The 20,356-nt window shown below is 46.7% G+C and overlaps 1 protein-coding gene across 8 annotated transcripts in view; it reads right to left on the bottom strand.

Annotated features, from left to right (window-relative positions):
- EML6 (EMAP like 6) overlaps positions 1–20,356 on the bottom strand; it is an 87,178-nt gene that overhangs the window by 8,996 nt on the left and 57,826 nt on the right. For 4 of the 8 annotated variants that reach the window (XM_051792823.1, XM_051792825.1, XM_051792824.1 and 1 more), the window contains exons 26-40: positions 19,731–19,907; positions 19,433–19,634; positions 19,112–19,238; positions 10,079–10,157; positions 9,171–9,300; positions 7,926–8,024; positions 6,752–6,772; positions 6,235–6,408; positions 5,332–5,540; positions 4,674–4,831; positions 3,922–4,036; positions 2,968–3,156; positions 2,211–2,383; positions 1,278–1,440; positions 731–834 (exon numbers count right to left, since the gene is read on the bottom strand). In XM_051792823.1, the coding sequence (XP_051648783.1) occupies positions 731–834; positions 1,278–1,440; positions 2,211–2,383; positions 2,968–3,156; positions 3,922–4,036; positions 4,674–4,831; positions 5,332–5,540; positions 6,235–6,408; positions 6,752–6,772; positions 7,926–8,024; positions 9,171–9,300; positions 10,079–10,157; positions 19,112–19,238; positions 19,433–19,634; positions 19,731–19,907 (2,120 nt within the window). The remainder of the gene's footprint in view (positions 1–730; positions 835–1,277; positions 1,441–2,210; positions 2,384–2,967; positions 3,157–3,921; positions 4,037–4,673; positions 4,832–5,331; positions 5,541–6,234; positions 6,409–6,751; positions 6,773–7,925; positions 8,025–9,170; positions 9,301–10,078; positions 10,158–19,111; positions 19,239–19,432; positions 19,635–19,730; positions 19,908–20,356) is intronic. The other 4 variants (XM_051792828.1, XM_051792829.1, XM_051792826.1 and 1 more) reach the window with 3 other exon arrangements.

Genomic DNA, 20,356 nt, shown 5'->3' with positions numbered 1-20,356 from the left:
AACCACTGGCACTGTTCTACACAAGTGCCTGGTGCAGCTTGGGTCTCCTCCATCCCTTATGGATTTGTATGTGCCCTCCCCAGGCATTCCTGACCCAGTGTTCCCTTGGCCAGTGAGGGAGGCCAGTTCCCTCCTCAGGGCGGGAATTCTTCTTTGGAGGGCAACTGGTTCTCAAAAATAGCTGTTCTGCCCTTGGTTCCAGTTCCTCTGGAACTGTTGCTATTTACCCACCCAGAGGTGCCTGCCCCCTCCCACCAGCTGTCAGGAGCCCTCACAAACAGGGAATTTGGGGTACGTTTTTATGCCTGGCAGCAGAGCAGCCAGAGGAGGAGGATTCTCATTTCCCTTCTAAACCTGCCTGGTTCTCACCCCCTGTCAGATCCTGCAGGATCCCCTGTCCCACTTCCTGCAGGGGAGCACAGCCACAGCTCTGCACTCCTGGCCACAGGCTCCTGGGTGGATCCCTGTCAGGGAATGTATTTTAATGACCACACAACCTCTCAGCACACCTAGGACACACTTCCAGGCCTCCTGTGCTGCCGGCGTTGGTTGGGGTGGGACAAGGCAGTGCCAGCTGGGGGACAGGGGAAGGGAAGCTGCAGTGGCCTGGGCCGTGGGAGGGGCCCAGGACAGGAGCCCTGTGGCTCTGGGACACCCCTGGTGTAATTGTGCAGACCCCAGACAGCCCCAGGGGTGTGCCAGAGCCCACGGGAGATGTCCCTGGCTGTACCTGGTCCACGTGGCCCAGGTGATCTTCTCTATGGCTGCAGGGTCTGTGATTTGCTTCCCCAGGGGCACCTCGTGAACCTGGCGCTTGTAGGCGCCCGTGGAGACCTGGGAGTGGGAAAGGAAACAGCTGAGACCTCTGCCAGAGATCCAGCATCCTCTGCAGGATTGCCAGCAGCAACCAGTTTGACCAGGAATGAAACATCTGGGATAAAATCTCTCCTTTCTCTTGGTTCTGTAAAATCCATCCCGTGCAACATGACGTTGGTGTCACAGGAAGATGGTTCCTGGCAGAGCTGACAGATTCCTTTCTGTTCCACACTCTCTGCCTCATCTCAACCCAATTTTACTAAATCAGAACCATTTCTGAGGAAACCTCCCCAGTCAGGTGAGCTCTCACAGTCCCAGCCATCCCCCAGGGTTATGATCCCCAGCTCCTTTCCCAGTGTCGTCCCCGTTCCCTCGCCCAGGGGATCCCTCGCCCACCTCGTGCCTCCCTCCTGTCCTGCTGGCACAGTCAGTCCCACCCTCCAGGGCCATCCCAGACATACCTGGATGTACCTGCTGTCTGCAGAGAAGTCCATCTGGATGACAAAGCTGGCAATGTCCTTGCAGTACCCGATTCGGTTCAGGGTTGTGCCTTGGGTGAGATCATAGAAATCCACAGTGTGTTCCTGTGACCCCACTGCCAGAAACCTGTTATCTGGGCTGATCCTACACAAGAAAACATGGAACAGGGATGTCACTGTTTCTGTGCAAGACTTGCTTTTGTTTCTCATGACAACACAACAGTAATTTTTTTACTGGAAAACAAAAAAAAATTCTATCAACAGCAAGATTGAACCCAAACCACGAAGAGGAAGACTGAGGATATCTCTGCCAGAGGGCAGGGTTAGATGGGAGATTGGGAAGGAATTCTTGGCTGTGAGGGTGGGGAGGCCCTGGTACAGGTTGCCCAGAGAAGCTGTGGCTGCCCCGTCCCTGGAAGTGTCCAAGGTCAGGTTGGATGGGGCTTGGAGCAACCTGGGCTAGTGGAAGGTGTCCCTGCCCATGGCAGGGGGTGGGACTGGATGGGCTTTAAGGTCCCTTCCCACCCAAAGCATTCTGTGATTTCAGTCTACATCGCTTGTAGTTAACTGGTGGTAACATTGCACTTGCCATGTGCAGAGAAACACTAATCCTCTGGGATACACAACAGGACTTGCAATTTGGAAAAGTACTGTCATATTAACTCCCATAATCACCGCTCTGCAGTGTGGCTGCAACTGAACTAATCACAGGGGAAAAGAAGTGTGTGGTATCCAAGATATACACAAGCTTTAGGTAAATGGAAATGCAAGCCTTAGGTACGCGAGTGCACGTCTCCCTTTCACACAGGTTTCAACAAACACGGAGTTACGAAACCTTTTGGAAATGTGGACCTTGCTGGCCGTTTCCTGGAGCTGGGGCGGTGCATTTGGAGCACCTGAGGTGGGATTTCCTACCTGATGTCCTGGATTGCTGACTTCCTGTCCCGCTTTTTGCCCCAGACCTTGAGGCTGTTGACCAGCAGGACGACGAACTCGCCGTTCCTCATGCCGATGGCCACCATCTCCCCGTCGGGGCTGTAGGCGGCACAGCGGGCCGGGTGCCCCAGGGCCACCTTGTTCACCAGCTTCTGTGGGGACACAGCGACAGGCTCACACCTCCCCGGGCAGGGACAGCTGCCAAACACGGCGCCTCAAACGCGCCTCGTTCCCAACAAAGCCGCTCCTCTGTTTCCCTCTAAACATAAACCCGGAGTTTCACACCCCGACTCACGTCCCACCAGGCATATGGTGCAGAGCAGGCTTTGGGATGTGCATGGAATTCACAGGGGGGTTTCGTGTTTGCATCTAGTTTGTAGGGTGACATCCAGTTTCACAGTAGAAAAAGCCAAAAAATCGATTTCCTGATCTGTGACTTTAATATCTCCTACAACTGGTAGCACTTTCTCTTTGCTGATTGTGTTTATAACATATTCATTCCCCTTATTAAAAATGATCCCTGCTAGCTTAGCTAAGGACCTTTTGAAAAGATTTATGTTACCCAGCAGGAGCAGAAACCTTTCTGCAATTTTTTTAAAATGTTTTATTGATCTGTTGGTTTTAGAAATGGTGGTTGTTAGTCAATTTGTCTTGGGAAAAAAACCCTGAAGCAACACGATGGCTTCTATAAAACATTCCCATCTAATCACAAGCTTTTCCACTTGGGGATACTCACTTTGTCTGCCAGGTCCCAGATCCTCGCTGTTCCATCGTTGCTTGCAGAGATAAATATATCTTTGGAGGGGTGAGTTGCCAAGCCCCAGATCTCCCCTTCCATGTGACAGTCAATCAACAAGTTTGAAGCAGCGTTTTTTTCTCCTACTTCAAGGATTTCCCCATCTTTTGTTCCCACTAAGATTTTCCCCTGTTTGTAGCAGAAGAATGGACAGAGGTTGTCAGTGCAACAGTAACATCCTCTCACGGTCTGCACTACAAGAGCTTTCTTTGGCAAATACTTGGAAAAAGCAGATACAGTTTGGAATTGGTTAATGGCTACTGGATTGGAAATATAAAACAACATTCCCCAGTGGGGGTGTTAGAGTATGGCAGATTCCAGGGCCTTGGTGCACCCAGTGAAACAGAGCTCAGGGGACAGTCACTGACGTGCAGCATCACACCCTCCTTTCATGGAGCATTTGCAAGGACACATTTACAAGTACAATTTAAACGTGGGCAACAATGACTTCAGCAAGTCAAACTACTCTCTATTGTTTTCCACTTTACCAAAGTCCCTCAGTAATTCTCAGTGGCAACCTGGGGTTTTTCTGACTTCAATAAAACAAAAGCTGTGATCCATTGTGCCCCAGGGAAGCACCTGAGCTGTGCCTGCCTTTCATGGGAAGCAAACCTTGCAAGTACCTAAATTCCCTTTGCTTTTTGAAAAGCAAACCAGGAGATAAGGGTCTGGGTGATGAAACATGGTCCTGCACTCAGCACTGTCCCTCGGGGGCCTGCTGAGCCCTGCCCTGCCCCTGCTGACCCTGGAGCAGAGGCTGGCACTAAGCATCACAAATGCAGCTTCAAGCCCACCCCTGGGCTCAGGAAGATGAGAAGAAGGAAGAGCAGCAGGGAGGCAAAGTCTCCTCCCCTGTGATGCCACCCAGGTTCCCCCCTGGTGTAGCTCCCTCACCTTGCCCCGGCACACGGAGCGCACGCACTCGATGAGCTGCCCCGTCTCCAGCTGGAAGGCCCGGCACCGCTTCATCTCCTGGTCCCAGAGCTTCACTGCTCCCCCCTCCTTGGTGCTGCAAAGAAGGGGGTTGTGTTACCCAAGTGTCTCCTTCACCACAAATCCCATCTGCAAATCCCATCAGTGTTTTCCTGCTTCAGTCACAGAGCACACACTGAATCATCTCTGCCATATGTAAGGACTCCTCGCTACTGTGCTATGGAAAGTAAATCAGAAATCAAATGTTTTCACACCTCATATTTTCAACAGCATCATTAATTTGTTCTCTTGTTCAAAAAACACCCCAAATCCAATTGTTCTCTTGTCATTTAATCTCAAATCTCTGTCACTTGGCAAATGGTACTTCTGATAACTTGAAGGCCTTACAGAGTCTCCATTGGGAGGGGTTGGCTGGAGTTTGACAGAATTAAGAAATTAAGAAAATCTCACTTATGGCAGGAGTTCAGGCAACAAGGAGCTTATCCAGGTGTTCAGATCAATCCCTAAGAGGTTCAGTGTGACCCTGGTGTGTAACTGCCACCCTGGAGTGTGTCCTCCTCTGGTCTTTGACTTACTGAGACAGCTGGGCAGGTTATGCAAAACTGAGAGTGGAACTGCTCCAGCACAGAGCCCAGTTATCTCTGGGGTGCTGGATGAACAACTCAACACAACAAGCACACAGGAGTGCACTGCAGGAAGGGGAAGTGTCTTACGGCCTCTCCTTCCCTCCTGTCACGATGAGTCCGTCCCGCAGCGTCGTGTACATGGTGAACACGGGGCCTGTGTGAGCTTTGGCCACCAGCCTGACCAGGAAATGGTCCTTCCACACGTAGACATCCCCATTGATGGCACCCGTGAACGTGAGGTTATTCTGCAACAAACAGCAGCAACCTCACATGTAAGAGACACCTCTGCATTTCTGTTCAGCTCCAACTGCAATCCCTTAAATCAAATTCACAATTCCTTCATGACCACTCTGCACAGTGGTCTATGGTCTGTGGTCTGGACAGTGGTCTGTGCTGTCACCATTGGTTGTGTCACTGTCACACCAAATACCATTAGCAGAGAAAAAGGTTGCAGAGTCTATACACAAAATAACAGTATTACAGTTTTTTAACCAGTGAAGTGCTAAATAACCAGGAAAGCAAAGAAAATAAAAGCCAGGCAGTGGGTGTGCACAGCCATTAATAAAAAACATTCACCAACAGACACCCGGTTGTGCTTAGAAAGGTAAAGGTCTCGAGGTGTGCAGGTGTTAAATCCACATTTCACTAACAAGCACCATCCCCCCTGGGCTGGATTTCAACACAGAAAACTGCAGTTTTAATAAAACCTTAATATAAAATTCCGTAGCAAGGAATTTGAACTTACTGCTCCAAAGGCAACAGAAAGCATGGTTTGCATTTTGGCATCTTCCATGGAGCCAATGACTCCTTTCTTGTAGAGCAAAGCACTGCCAGCCAGTGTCCAGAACTTCATGTGCTTCACCCCGACGGACACAAACTGGGTGTCGGAATCCGGCCGGAATTCTACAACAAAGATCCTCTCCAGGTGTCCTCCCCTGCTGGCAACTTTAGCCCCTGTTTGAATTAGGAAAGGATAAAAATAAAGTTAAATTTACCTGTCAAAATAAGCACTGATGGGATTTTATAAAATCAATTGACCTGGTATTGGATTAGGGATCTGTGTCCCAGATGCTGAAAGCTGCAAAGCCCGACATTATTTAGTGTATGAATCTTAATGCATTCGAGCCATGAGGCCCCTGGTTACTCCACTGCACCCCACGGTTTTAGGAAATGCAGATTTAAGGCCCTCACAGCACAAAGTGCCTCCTGGCTCAGTGAAACAACAGCACAGAAATGCTGGAGATCACCAGTGAGTTCCCATCCAGTGAAATGCATAGGGACACACTAATGAGCTGAGGCACTTTTCCTCTCCCCTCCACCTTTCCCAAAGATAATTCTTTCCTGGAAATGACTTCCCAAAGGCCTACCTACAGCACAGAATTTCAAGGATTTTAAGAAGGAAAAGAAATTGCTTTCCTTAATTTCATGTAATTTTGTATTGAGTAATGTTCTTTCCTTAACCTCTGCTTATAACAGATGTATAAAATTTATCATCTTATCCATATTTTCTAGCCCTTTGTCACCTCCCTTAACTGTGACACTCAGAGTAAGAACACAGATCTAGTCCCAAGGTTTGAAAGGCAAAGTGAACAATCACTGTGAACGGTTCTGCTGGGCTGAGGGAAGGTGACTTTTCCATGGTTTTTACCTTCCTGCCACCTCCACACGGTGATGGTGTGCTCGGGGTCCACCCCCACCGACACCAGCAGTTTGCCAGTGGCACTGAAGTTCACGTAGTTGACCCCTTTGGTGTGGAAGCAGCGCAGCATTGAAATGGTTTGCTTGCTCATGGCATCCCAAATGTGGATTGTGGGAGTTGTACCTGGGGGCAAAGAGGTGGATTAAAGAGGATTAATGCTGGAAGGCCTCAGTGCAAACCAGGCACTCAACATTTAACCTGAACAGACAGAAGTTGGGGGTTTGGTTTTGTTTGAAGAGTAACACTACTGGAACACAGAGAGAAATCATAAGAGCTTGCAAAACACAGGGGGAATCATTGCAGTCCATGAAATCAGACAAGTTCTAAAAGAACAACATAACATTTATGAAGAGCCTCATGCAAAGGAAACTGTAGATGTTTCACTTGTATCTGGGACTCAGATACAACGAGGCAACATGAAACTTGTACACGACTCTGCCACAATTCACAAAGGAGTCAGCCTTACCTGGGAATTCTGTCATGTCACCTGCATTGTGAGAGCAATGGCAAATGAGGAAGCACCAAGGGAAAACAATAGGTGAAATAAGTCGTGTTTCTCATGCTCAAGTGCCAGCATCAGCACCAGAAGGAAAAAAGAAATTAAAAACTCGAAAAATGGATATGGATTAAATCAACAAAACAAATAAGCAGCAATATTGTTGAACTTTTTTGGGTATATTGGGTTTTATACACAAATATCGCAACAATATTTAGTACTTTTGACTTTTAAAAGTGGCATTTAAAAGAAAGGCTAAAGACATGCAGGTTTTAAAAATTACTCCATTTAAAAGTGAAATGAACCTGTAGTTACACAAAGAAGTATCAACCAAACTCAGAAACACTGATCTCACGGGCCCTAAGAAAAGGCCCTTTAACAGCCATTTTTTCCAGAAACCAGCATTTTGACCAGCCCTGGCACCACGTGCAGGTTTGGGTGTTCACCCCACACTCAAACTGAGTGGCAGTGCTCAGTATAGGCAGCAGATGGTTTGTCACGCTGATCATTGATACCATTTTCCTGTCCCTTGTTAAGTTACTTCTGTCCCAAAGTTCTGGACTTGAGTCTCCTTCCAGAATGGTCTGAGCTAGGAGTTCTGGCCCTGTTCTTCTTCTTCAAGTTAATTATGCATTAAGCATGAAGCTGAAAGGCAGCAGATCTCCTAAGTCATCCCACATTCCCCATACAATGTTTACTCCTGCCAAAGGTCCCAGGGAATCTAACAGGGCTCTCCATGTGAGTAATAAACACTTAAATCTATATGGTTTCTCAACTGGCCCCTGACTTCTGCTGAGATTTCCCTCTGTTTCTCTCCTTTTCTGCACAGGAAATGGTCCTTAGAGTATCCTCACTGCTAAACAGTGCCTCGGATACAGGAAGGAAACTCAGACTGTAACTCAGACTAACGAGATGATTTAGGCAGTTTATCAAATCCTGCCCTGTGAAATTCGATTATCCTACAATTAACTCCAAAATCCAATGACTCACGACCAGAAACTGAATTGAAACCACAAGAAAAGCCTGAAGCTTGACTACCTCTTCCAAAGGACAGTAACACTGGTAACACTCCCACTGGGAAAAGCCCCAAATCCACCAGTGCCCCCGTGGTTTGTGGGTGGCCCTCAGGGCATGGCTCACGTACCGATCTGGCTGGTGGCCACCACGTTCTTGTACTTGGGGTGCTGGTTCACGGTCAGGCACAGGATGTCGTCAGTGTGCTCCAGGTAGAAACTCTGGCTGCCTGGGAACACCCAAACACGGCTTTATTCCCCCCAGCAGCCACCACAGAGCCCCTGGAGCAGAGACTGTTGGAGCTGGTTGATGCTCTGCAGGGGACGGGGGAGGACAGTAAAGGTGTCCAGGGCTGCCCCCCTCTGATCCCCAGGCCCATTCCCAAACAGACACACAGAGACAGAGATAAAGGCAGTATTTGGGGAATTAGCTGTACCCAGGGAATCAGCCCCCAGCCACTGCAAGAAACACCAAAACTGCTCTGTGAAAGGCCCAGGTCTCCCAGTAAAATCCCAGTAAAACCAGGCAGTCAGCAGGAAGCAAAGTGGAGACGAAACCCTCCCAAGGGAACAGGTCCAGAAAGAACAGATGGGGCCATCCATGCTTCCCAGGGCCACCCATGTTCTCAGGGCCACCCTTGTTCCCAGGGCCACCCATGTTCCCAGGGCCATTCGTGTTCCCAGGGCCACCTGTGTTCCCAGGGCCACCCGTGTTCCCAGGGCCATCCATGTTCCCAGGGCCACCCGTGTTCCCAGGGCCACAGGTCAGAGGCACACCAGGACCAGAGTCCCCAGGGCCACCAGATCTGACAGGTTTCCTCCCTGTGCCCCTCCTTGGCAGCAGAACTGGGACCATTTGGGAATAAAATCAAGTCAATTCCTTTAACTCCTCTCTTTTTTTTGAGAGATGTGAAAAATATGGAGATGTTGGTGCTACAGCTTAGGGTCAGATACATTTTTGGTGTTTTTTCTCCTTTACATTACTCAAAACACAGGGAATATTTCTACCCCTTCCAAAGAGCAACTTGCCCAGGCTGGACTACACCAAAAAAAAATTGTTGTGGCGTGACTTTGCTATAACAACTCAAAATGAAACAAAGCATGTTACAGCTCCTAATATTTTTGGGGGTACTGATCATTTCATAACCCACAGTCTCCTCCCGGGAGAGAAAACCATTCCTGTGTCTTCACTACAGGATGAGCTGAGCGGGAAAAACTGTCAGCCTGATCCACCAGCCACCCACAGGCTGTGCATTATTTATCAGGATGCAAAACGTGGCCCAGCCACAGGAATATTAAAAAGTTAAGACTTTCAACCAGAACCGTTTCCCACATGAAGCATTTTGGGTCTCCAGGTGCTGTGTGTGTGGCATTACCAGTGGAGAGGTTCTGGACGATGCCGGCTGCCGCCGTGTGGAAGATGATGTCGGCCCCGTCGTTCAGGTAGTGCAGGTTGTTGCGACAGTCAAACCCTCTGTAGCCAAAAACATGGTCCAGAGCCAGCTCCTGGTCAGGGAAAACATGGAGGGACCAGTGAAAGGAATGAAGAAACAGGGAGATTTCAGACTTTGGATCACATAAGCACAATTCTAAATTACACAAGCTACAAATACCTTGTAGAGGCAATGGAATAATTAAACAATAGTTAGTTATCCCAGTTCTGTTCATTTATGGAGGCACGGCATTCTCATGGACTGTCTCCAACACTTTAACTGGTCAACTAAGGGACTGCACTTATACCATTATTTCTTAAATAATGTAAATGTTTTGTTTCTGTGCATTTCCATTCAAAACACTTACAACTTCCAGAACTGATTTCATTACTCTTCCCATCACAGTTTAATATCTATATATTACACAGATATATAGGGTATCAGATATGTTAAAGAAATAAAGACATTCGCAGAGTTTTCAAAAATCATTCTCATAAACTACCAAATTTCAACAGCCCAAATTCTGGCCCCAAAGTCCTTAAAGGAAGCCAAAGCAGGCTACAGGTAACTCTGTACTTCAAACATTAATCAGAGGTGTAATTGCATCTTACAACAAGCAATTCCCAAGGAAATTTCCTGCAGAAACAAAGGGATGGTTAATGGATTGTTGTTGAAGCTGCATTCCAGCCCTGAAAACGGATTTAATGATTGTCCCACACACAACTCCAGATCCCTTAGAACAATCTGAATGACAGCCACAGACCAAGTGTTGCAAACTGCCCACAGACCAGGGATGGGTTTCACCCAGCACATGTCACTTCTCAAGCAAATGAATAAGTTTTAAGCCAGACCTCAACCAGTTTCTTTTTTTTGTGGACATTGTTCTTCTGCAGTTTTTCGGGCTGAGGAGCAGCTCTGCTGACTGGTGGCCTGAAAGGAACATTGAAAAAAGGAGATAATCGATATGTTTGAAGTGAAATAAAACCTTCAAAACCACAGCACACGTTTTGTGTGTGAGCAGGAAATGGCCAGTTCTCCCTGCATTAGCTCCATGCCTTTTTTAGAGCCGTACAATAAACTGACTAAAATCCTACACTCTTTGATGGAAAGAACAGAAATGACATTGATGTGGATTTTGTGGGTGAGTGGCACAACAGGCCACTCTACACCACTTGAAAAAAACCCAAAACACAATGACACAAATCCATGGAAAAAACCTTGAATGTGAAATGATAGCAAATTGGTGCTTTTAGAAACGACCTAAAAGATTTTCTACAGCTGACAGTTGACCTCTGCCCAACCCTCCTTCTTCTGAGAAACCCCATCCCAAAACCCTGACATGACTTCAATATGATTTTGAGAAGATTTTATTAAAGATAAAATGATTCCATTTAAATGTACAGGTCACTCATCCATGTGAATTAAAGAGACCAAGGCCAGCAAAGCATTTCTATAGAATTACAGTTGCTAAAAGTAGCTACAAAGACAAAGGTTGAGACAAAATCTGATGTGTGCAAATGGTCTTTAAGGCCAGATAATCTCTGGTGCTGCTACTGATCCTGCCAAGAAAAAAGAGGCACAAGGCTAAGGGGAGCATTTGGAAAGCATTCCCACAGTTTGGGATTTCCAAACGGTGCATCCTTGCTGTACATTCCATATGCTGTGAAATTTGCTCTTGTCCTTAGACTGCAACCAGCAGTAAAATTAACTGCAGAAGAATAAAATCCCTTTGGCTTACAGGGAGCTGCTTTTTCTGGAGCTGGGTTTTTACAGGAGGGATTACAGGCAACCACTGACAAACCCCACAGCTGGAACAGTTACTGCTACACAGCAAAAATACTGACTGCTGGGAGGAACAGAACAAAGCAAACTCACAAGGACCAACGGCTACATTAGCGGGTGATCTCATGACATTAGAAGAGTGAAAGAGTTACCTTGATCCCCTTGTAAGCAGCAAACAAAGCCAAGCAAGAAACTTAATAGAGTTTAGGTGTTATTTCTGAGCAGTTACTCATGCACAAGCACTTTCAGAGCCGAGCAGTCATTCCCTGTGGCACAACACGTGCTATCCAAGCATGCCAGCAAGAACTAAAACAGAAATTAAAGAGTGCACCAGTGTACAGACCAGAAACACGGCACCCTGGCACCCCTGGGCACGCTGAGCTACAGATCCTGGGGGATGGAGGGGAAAAGGAAGCTACAGCCCTGCTTCCTGCACTCTTTATACTGGAGGAGAACGGGACTCCACTGCTGTTTGTTTTCAGGTACCTGACAGGGATGGAAGCTGGGAGGAAGTTGTCAGGCTCCTGAGCACTGTGGAGATCCCACACAATGAGTGCTTGTTCCCTATCCCAGTTCAGGCTGCTGTTTGGCCCATAATTGTGGGTTGGCCAAGTCCCTGCCAGGACAGCCTGTCCTGCTTTGTGCACAGGGAACAAGTACCTTTATTTTCTCTGAGAGGGGCCACTGGAGTCCCCTCACACAACACGGAGCAGCAGTGCCAGCACCGGCAGGGAAGGGCATAGGAACCTACTGCAAAACTTAATTCTCTTACAAAACAAATGGACTAATTCATTTCAGCCCAGGTTTATGAGGCCTCTGAACCAGCACTTAGGAAAAGAATCATTTTCTCGTAGGCTTCCTGCTCTTTTTTCTGTTTTAGTGTCATTTCAGAACAGACCGTTTTCACGTTTCTTCACCTACAAATATCAAAGTTGACGACAAGAGCAAGCCAAAATTTTTATGAAAGCAAGAGAACACTACCACTGTGACATGCTCGATAGTCACCAGATTGTAAGCATGAGGTTTAATTTGGAGACACACACACACAAATACTCAGAGAGGTATCTATTCACATCCACACGAACACAGATGTTGTGTGCATTCATATATACATAGCCATGTATATATACACACGTGTGCAGTCACTGCCTTGTCACCATCTCAATACAACGAACGGAAAGCAGCACATTTTGAACATTTTAAGAGTAATTTCATTTTTAACAAGCCCATAACTACACCTAATTTGATTTGAGACAGAAGATGACACCGTCAAGACAAGAAATTTGCACTGCAGCAAATGACATCCCTTTGCCCTTTTGGACCTGTGCAGCCTGCAAGGCACATTCCCAGTGAGCTGGGCTTTTCCTGGGCTCCATGTTAGTACTTACTTGACAATTCCCTGCCTCCAAAGGAAAGCAAGTTAAAACATAACACAAGCATTAACGGTTTCTTTCCAGCAATTTAAAATAAATGTGCTTAATTACGTTATGGGATGGATGAGTTCCAGGAAAGATAAGACACAGTCAGACATTAGAGGGCTTTCAGTCCTTTAGGTACTGTGAACACAGCAGATAAAGTCCCTGTTACTCATGACAGTCTCGAGGATATTCTTACACGAGCACACGTGGCTGTGTCAGTGAGAGAACTCCAACCTCCAGCTGACAAACTCTCCCCCGCCACCTTCATGCAGGAAGGTGAAGAGGTGCCCTTGGCGAGGCAAGGACACCATCAGGAATGGCCTGGGAGGGAGAGCAGCCTGAGCAGGGCTGGTGTGAACAGGCAGCACCAGGACAGAGGATAACAGACAGACACACTGAGAGCGGGGCTGGAGGGACAGGGAATGGGGTTTGGAAGAGTGAGGCACCCTGAGGGAGGAATGAGGCATGATCTTAGAGAACAGGGCCAAGCTAAGGAAGAGGGGGGGGGGAGTTAGATTAGTTTAGATGGAAAATAAAAGAGAGAAAAAGCAGATCAAAAAGTGTTAGGATAAATTCTGTGGGAGGGGGATATAACCAACTCCTGTTCCCAGAGCACAGGACGTAATTGCTGCCTGAGCGGAGATGCCGTCGGCAGCAGGAATACATCGGCAAACCCACCAATATTCTGCTCTGAGGCCAATGGAAGCAGAATTGGAACTTCAGAAAGTGTCACACAAAAGGGACCAACAAGGGGATGTGGAGCAGGAACAGGTGGATAAGAGTGTCCTGACTCTTAGGTGATGGGCTGAGCCAGCAGGAATGGGCAGGGAAAAGCTGCAGAGTCCAAAAGGAGACTAACACGGGGATTCACATGGCTGGGAACTGCAGAGGGAACACATTTGGATGCTACACAAAGATGGGCAGGACTGCTCCTGAGAAGAGAAAGACAGGCTCAAAGAGAGGTCAGATGGAGGTTTGGTGGGACAACAGAATGAAAATCCAGGATCTAAAAAAATGTATGTTCATTTCAGAAAAAATGCAAAGGCAGCTTTTAAAAGTGCCCTTCACAGGAGGGGACTCCCCAGTGCTCCCAGACTGCTGCAGAACTCCTAGAGCTGTAAGAAGGGATTTAAAGATTTTGTGAATTCTAAACCCTTGGATTTTCCCATCCCAATACACACAAGAGTTTTACATCGAACTTTTCCTGCTGTTACTTCTTCTTACCACTTTTTAGCTAACTTAGCAAACAAAAATAGGATTTAATGTGAAAATACCCTGCTCCCAAATACAGTGGATCAAAGCAAAGCTGAAACAGAACTAGAGGGAAACATCAACAGTAATCTAAATTATTTTTCAAAACTGTAGCACTGGAAAAGCCTTAGCATGGTTATAATATTTATAATTTCACATGTATGCTGATGCACTCTTTAAAAAAAATAGTAAAAAATAATCCCAAAGTGCTGCAGAACGTACAGTGGGGCCAGCCTGCCCTGTCAGGGCAGCAGTCACTGCATTCCCACATCATTCCAGCTCAGGGTCCAGGTGAGAAATAAGTGACTAATGAGGAGGGAAATCACTTCAGAATGGGATCTGAGGGCTGTTACTTTTTAACAAGTTCATTGTTCTGAATACCTTATGAAGATGTTCCTTAAACAGCTGCTGCACCCAAACCCAGGCTGGTCCTGCTGCACCAGGACCTGCCATCCCTCACACCCCAAACCTGCCATCCCTCACACCAAACTCACCATCCCTCACACCAAACTTGCCGTCCTTCACCCCAAACCTGCCGTCCCTCACACCAAACCTGCTGTCCCTCACACCCCAAACCTGCTGTCCCTCACACCCCAAACCTGCTGTCCCTCACACCCCAAACCTGCTGTCCCTCACACCAAACCTGCTGTCCCTCACACCCCAAACCCACTGTCCCTCACACCCCAAACCCGCCATCCCTCACCCCAGACCCGTCGTCCCTCATGCCCCAGACCTGCCGTTCCTCACAGCTGGACACACACGGCTCTCTGGGAATTCCCTCAGCTTTGCTTGCCCAAACCAGCTTCCCAGAACATACTGTCAGATGCTTTAGTACAACCTGAATTTCTGCCTTTGAGCTAAAAAGTTCTGAATACCCCAAATAACAAGATTTCAGGAGAGCTGTCTCCAGGTGCTACCGAGGCATCAGACTCAGCCCAGCTTTAGCAGAATCTGGAAGGTGTCTCTCTTTCCTGAGGCTTCTCTCAGGGTTTTTGATCACATGTGAGAGGAACAGAGTCTTTTCCATTTATTTTGCTATTCCTTACATAAACTCTGACATGTTGTGAAACCGTGCTTATTGTGTAATACAAACATTCAACCAATAGTATCTGGCAGTTTTATAGGCCCATCCTCCCTCTGCATAACACAATACCAGAAACAGGCTTTTACTGCCAGTCCTGGACCACACAATAACCCTCAGAAAAGCTGGACATTTCACATCAACCTCAGTGCAGAGAGAGAAATGCTGGTAACACGTGTCAGTCCCACACTCCCCAGGTGTCACACAAACCAAAAAGACCTTTGGGCCAGCTTTGTGCTGAGCTGTGGGAGAAGGGAGATTGACTCTGAGTTCACTGCTTGGCAGGGACTGACAAATACCAGTCACAATGTGTTCAAGCCTTGGGGACAACTGGGATGAAACCAGCAGGCTGTCAAATACATTTAGGTTGCATTAACTTGACATAATTCTGTTGAGAAAGTAAAAGTGAATATTCCGAAGGATGCTCCTCATTCTCAAACAGTAGGTTTCTGCTGAAATAAGCCCAGAGTTATTTTCTCCACCCCAAAGATGTGTTTTTCTAGATACATTTCAAATAGTTCCCACCTACACATAAATACAACACAGATTCAATTCAAAGCTTTTACACTGCACCCACAGACGTGTGTGCAGAAGTGCAGGAACCAATTTTGTAACCATATGTCTGATAATTCAGTTTACAAAGATTTGTGGGGGCTATTTGGAAAGCTTATATAATTCATCTCCTGTTGTTTTAAAGAAATCAATAATCAAAAGAATAAAATTCAAAGAGGGAAAATGCAACTTTTGCACCTTTTTTTTACCTTTATGAGAACATATGATTACACATGCTGCAAACAGCACGATGGAGAACAGGCTCCCAGGTAACTCATGGAGAGTGAGACAAGCCAGGATGTTCAGAAAACAGAAAACCAGACCAACATGCTACTGCTGCTTTTTGTTTTCTACACATTCCACCTGCTTTAGAGGGGTTTCCATCCCCAGGTATGTCACAAGAGTTTATGTAGGGTCATGCAAACCAAACTCGATGGAAGCTGTGAATGCAGGGCACGTGTTAGGGGTTAGTAAAAGGCCAAATGCAAACAGGTCTTTGCCTTCTGTGTTAGTAACAGAAACACAGTTTGCACGCGAGCTCGCGTTACTTCTCATCAGATAAACTCTTGGCTGGTCAAAATGGTCCCTCTTCCAAAATACAGCACAACTCCTACGTGACACAGGCATAGCTTACAATTGTCCTGGGTTGTCTGGGCCAGTGCCAGCAGTGCCCAAGGGTTCCCGGGGTGTGGGAGCCCCGCTGTGGGAGTGCCCACCCTGCCGGGCGGCTCCGGCGGCCCCTCTGGTGGGCACCCCCCGCCTGCACCACGGGCACAGCACAGAGGGGCAGGACAGGGGTGGGGGGAGGAGAGGGGCACATGGAAAGGGAGAAGAAAAAAGAAGGTTGGGGAGAGGAGAGAGAAACAAGAATCGATTAATGATCTTAACCGAATGCGCTCATACAACCACCAGACATGTCAGAACTGTTCCTCAGCCTCATCTCTCCTGCTGTTGTTCCATCCTAAAGCTAGAACTGCTGATGGAGACAGAAAATACCCAAAATGCCAGACCATGATTTCATAACACCTATCAGGTACCTTCTATGTTCCTCCAAGATATTTTGCAGAATCATGGTTATTTTCATGATGTTTGAATTAGGACAGCAAAAATAAATTTCATGAAGGGCTTTCATTTTCTTTTCCAAGAGAAAGCCTTATTAATTGTCCCCAAGTTTGTCATATCTAAGTTTTTCCTGAGATCAAACTCTTCCTGAGTTGTACAACGAGTAGTTATTTCTTGAGAGATTTTGTACCTTGAGTTTTCAGATCCACCACTCTCGATATTACAGAAGCACAGAGTCCTGCAAGCTTATCCTAGTAAGCAGAAAGGTTAAGCAGATGGAACTGTCTCCCAGGTGCCACCACACAGCACCTTTGAAGCGTGTTTGTATTACATAAGCAGGCAAATAACTTCTTCAGCAACAGTTCACCTGCTAAATATTACTATTAAAAGAAAGAAACATAATGAGCTCCAAGCCCTTGCCCCCAAGGAGCAGCTCAGGGTGGCAGCCCCAGCTATTCCTGTCTCTTGCTTGAGACAGAAGCTTGCTTTTATCTCTTCTTTCTTTTGTTCCCTTTTCTTCAATTTAAACTTGTTTAATTCTGAGTTTCTTCCCACCACACCTGTGAATAATTGACAGTTTTTCCTTTCTCAGACCCACAAAGGAAATACAGTAAGGGGGACACTCCTGAGACCCTCACTGCATGTTGCAGTGGACCAGCAGGTTTTCAGGTCTTCTGATTAACTCCCTGTTTCCACCCTAAGTGCCCTTCCAGCTTGTCCCAGAGTTTTCCAAACCCTAAGTTACCAGTGTCAGAGTATTCACAGTGCACAGATCCCATCAGTGCACAATCACTGGGCTCTTCAGACAGACATATGGCACAATTATACAGAGGAAGGATCGGGAATATTTCCTCCAGAACATCTTCCTCCTCCAAAGCCTACCAGGTTTTTCCACATACCTTCCTGACAAAGAATGGAACACATCCCCTGGGTCCCTTCTCCAGATCTGAAGGGACTGGGAGAGTCTGCCTTTGGCAGAAAATCTAAAGCTCTGGGGAGTGGCTTTGATATTTCAAATAGCCCTGTGCACAGGGATTTCCAGACTCCACGTCCTCAAGACCTGCTGATTTAGGACTCAGGTTTCCCTGAACGGTGCCAGTTGAGGACTCGGAGACTGCATTCCACCCACGTGATCGACTGTCACTTTGGATCTTTGGGAGCGCAAGGAAAAGCCAGCCCAGTGATGTCAGGAAGTCTGTCGTGGTCAGACAAACCCTTTTCTAGCTGCTACATCTTTTTGTGTTCTCAGAAAAGATGGAATCTGGCACAGCTACAAAGTTTCCCTCATAATTCATAGGTCTTATGAGGGGAGTCAGCTTACCCTGAAGCACTCAGGGCTGGGAGTGCCAAGATCCTGCATGAACTGTGCACTGGGGCCAACAACTGCAGGAGTCAACACATTAATGTCACCTTGCTGCACCCCAAACCCAGCACCCCTCCCAGCTAAAGGCCCTATCCCAGCACAGCACCCTCAGAAACCACAGCTTTGCCGACATTTCACCATAAAATTGCTGCTTCTGATTATTTCACTGTAAATTCTTGCTATTTATATCAATGCCATGAAGAAAGAGAAGTCAATTTATCTTTGCCTAAGAAGCAACACAGGGAAATTATGGGATCTGCTGACAAATGTATCAAAACAGCTAATTCCAAACACCAAAGGTGTGATCATTCTGAAGATGCTGTAATTGAAAAAGGACATATAAAAAGGTGTACAATAGCTGTGACTCTTGAGCAGAAAAGATGGAAGGGACAAGTCACAAGGGACTATTTTTAACCTGTTTTTTAAATGAAGTACAAAAACTTGATTACACGGACACAGTAAGAAGAAAAAAGATACAGAGAATGTTAAACCCTTGCTTTTTACTCTCTTCAGTCCAGACCTTGGGATACAATAGAAGATGCTATTTTCATGTACAGTCATGAAAAGAGTATTGTGGAAGTCAGAGGCAACCCCAGTGCCGAGGAGGAGCCTCCCCATTTCATCAGGCCCAGTTCCCAGCAGAGGGGAGGTGTGGGAGCACTGGAGGAGCTCCCAGCTCTGGTGGGCTTTTGTAGTGCTGGATAAAACCCAGCACACTCTCCCTGAGTGGGGCTGAGGATGCAGACAGGAGGGACTGTCTGCCATCCCACAGCACACCCACAGCCAGGATCCAGAGAAGTGAAGCTTTGCAGGGACCTGAAGGGTGATTTGCACTCCTGGACTGAAAACAGTGCTGAAAAGCTGCAGCAGAGACTGATGCTCATATTGTTGGTAATTCACGAGTACAAAACAATTTTAAGCCCAGCTAAACTGGTCAATTAAACTCAGTTTTACAGTTGCTTTTGCATCATCAAAGGAGAATAAAGAAGCTGGAAGGTACCAGGGTTTCTAATGTAAAACATCTGGTCATTGCACCACTGGCAATCATTATTTCGTGAGTAACAATTTAGCAATATTCACTCAAAATAAAACACTTTTTTTTCCTTTTTTTAACTCAAACTTCAAATATTCATATTTACTAGAGGATACATTATGCCTCTTCATAGGAAAATGGAGGAACAAATCCTCTATATGAGGAAAAGAGAAAATGGAAAGAGACATTCTTAAGAGAAGGGGAAAAGAAAATGTCACAGTTCAACTTTGTAAGGAAGAAATCACTAATCCTCCTGCAGCACGTTATTATTAACACTTTGGGACTAAAAAAAGGGGTGCAACATTTTCCTTGCCATTTTCACACTCAGTTTGTGGGACATACCTCTCTTCTGCTGAAACTTCCTTGAGCTGCTGGTGGGGCTTTGTGCCTTCCATCTCCCGGATGCTCACTGCATAGATCTTCGTGGTGTAGTCAATGGCTTTTTCTCTTGCAACATCACTGTCATAACCTTGGAAAAATAAAACAGACAATAAAACAAACTACCCTTGTTTCACAGGGGGAGAGTAGAGAGCATGATCTGTACCAACCAAAGGAAGGAAGTCCTACCAAGCTCTCCTCACACTCAAATTTAGCACAACAAAGCTTCTTGCCCACTTCAAGTTAAATCCCCATGGAATGAAGACTAAATTAAATCCTTTTTACCTCCATCTTCTTCCGCATCTGTGTCTGACTCCTCGCTGTCCACCAGCTTGCTCTCCTGGATGCCCAGGAACTCCCTGGTCCAGATCATGAGGGCGGTGTCGGCCCCCCCTACGGTGAGCAGCACGGAGTCATTGTGCAGCCACTGCACGTTGGTCACCTGGGCACTGTGCCCCACGTACTTCTTGAACTTGGCATGTGGGCCCTGCAGCACAGAGTGCCCCAGTCAGCAGGGTCACAGCCTGGGAACAGTGTCTTCCCTCATTGCCTTTCTAATCATGGAAATAAAGTCACTTCTTACCTTCACTGGGTATGAAAAGAGCTTCACAAACCCAAAGTCATCTCCTGTGGCCAGGAGGGTCCTGTCCTTGGTCAGACTGGCTGCATTGACCACGGTGACATCGCTGTGCATGGGCCAGATCCCCTCACAGGTGGGACCCAGAACACACGTCCACGTGTCCCACTCGATCTTCTCGATCTGCAGGCAGAGTTGCCCCCAAAGAAGCCATTTGAATATGGACCAAATACACACCAGTTTCATGGGGATATTTTCCTGTGCTTGATATTACCTTAATTTTTTTTAGCTTTTAAGAAACTGTCCACTGTGCATTTTATTTACACGTATTTGTATTTATACAGATACTGTGTATCTTCATCATCAAAAGGTTTAAGGCTTTAAACATTCCCACTTTCCCAAGGCAGAACACAACACGGATACAAATCTCCCTAGAGGTTTTCCGAGGTGTTAAACACTGGCAATTTTGTAGCAGAATTACTTGTCACAAATAATCAACATCAGGAAAAGCCAGCTCGGGCTGTTTGAAGATGGTTTATAGCCCGTGTGCAACTCATTACATGCAAAACAGGCGACTTCAGGAAAGGGGATTATGGTAAATGGCTGCTAATAAATAAACAACAATAAATTCA

Source organism: Manacus candei, unplaced genomic scaffold (genome assembly GCF_025592945.1).
Source record: "Manacus candei isolate 608988 ecotype Guabito, Panama unplaced genomic scaffold, ASM2559294v1 h1tg000035l, whole genome shotgun sequence".
NCBI lineage: Eukaryota > Metazoa > Chordata > Aves > Passeriformes > Pipridae > Manacus > Manacus candei.
The sequence above is the reverse complement of the archived record's forward strand: the minus strand, read 5'-3'. Positions and strand labels throughout refer to the sequence as shown.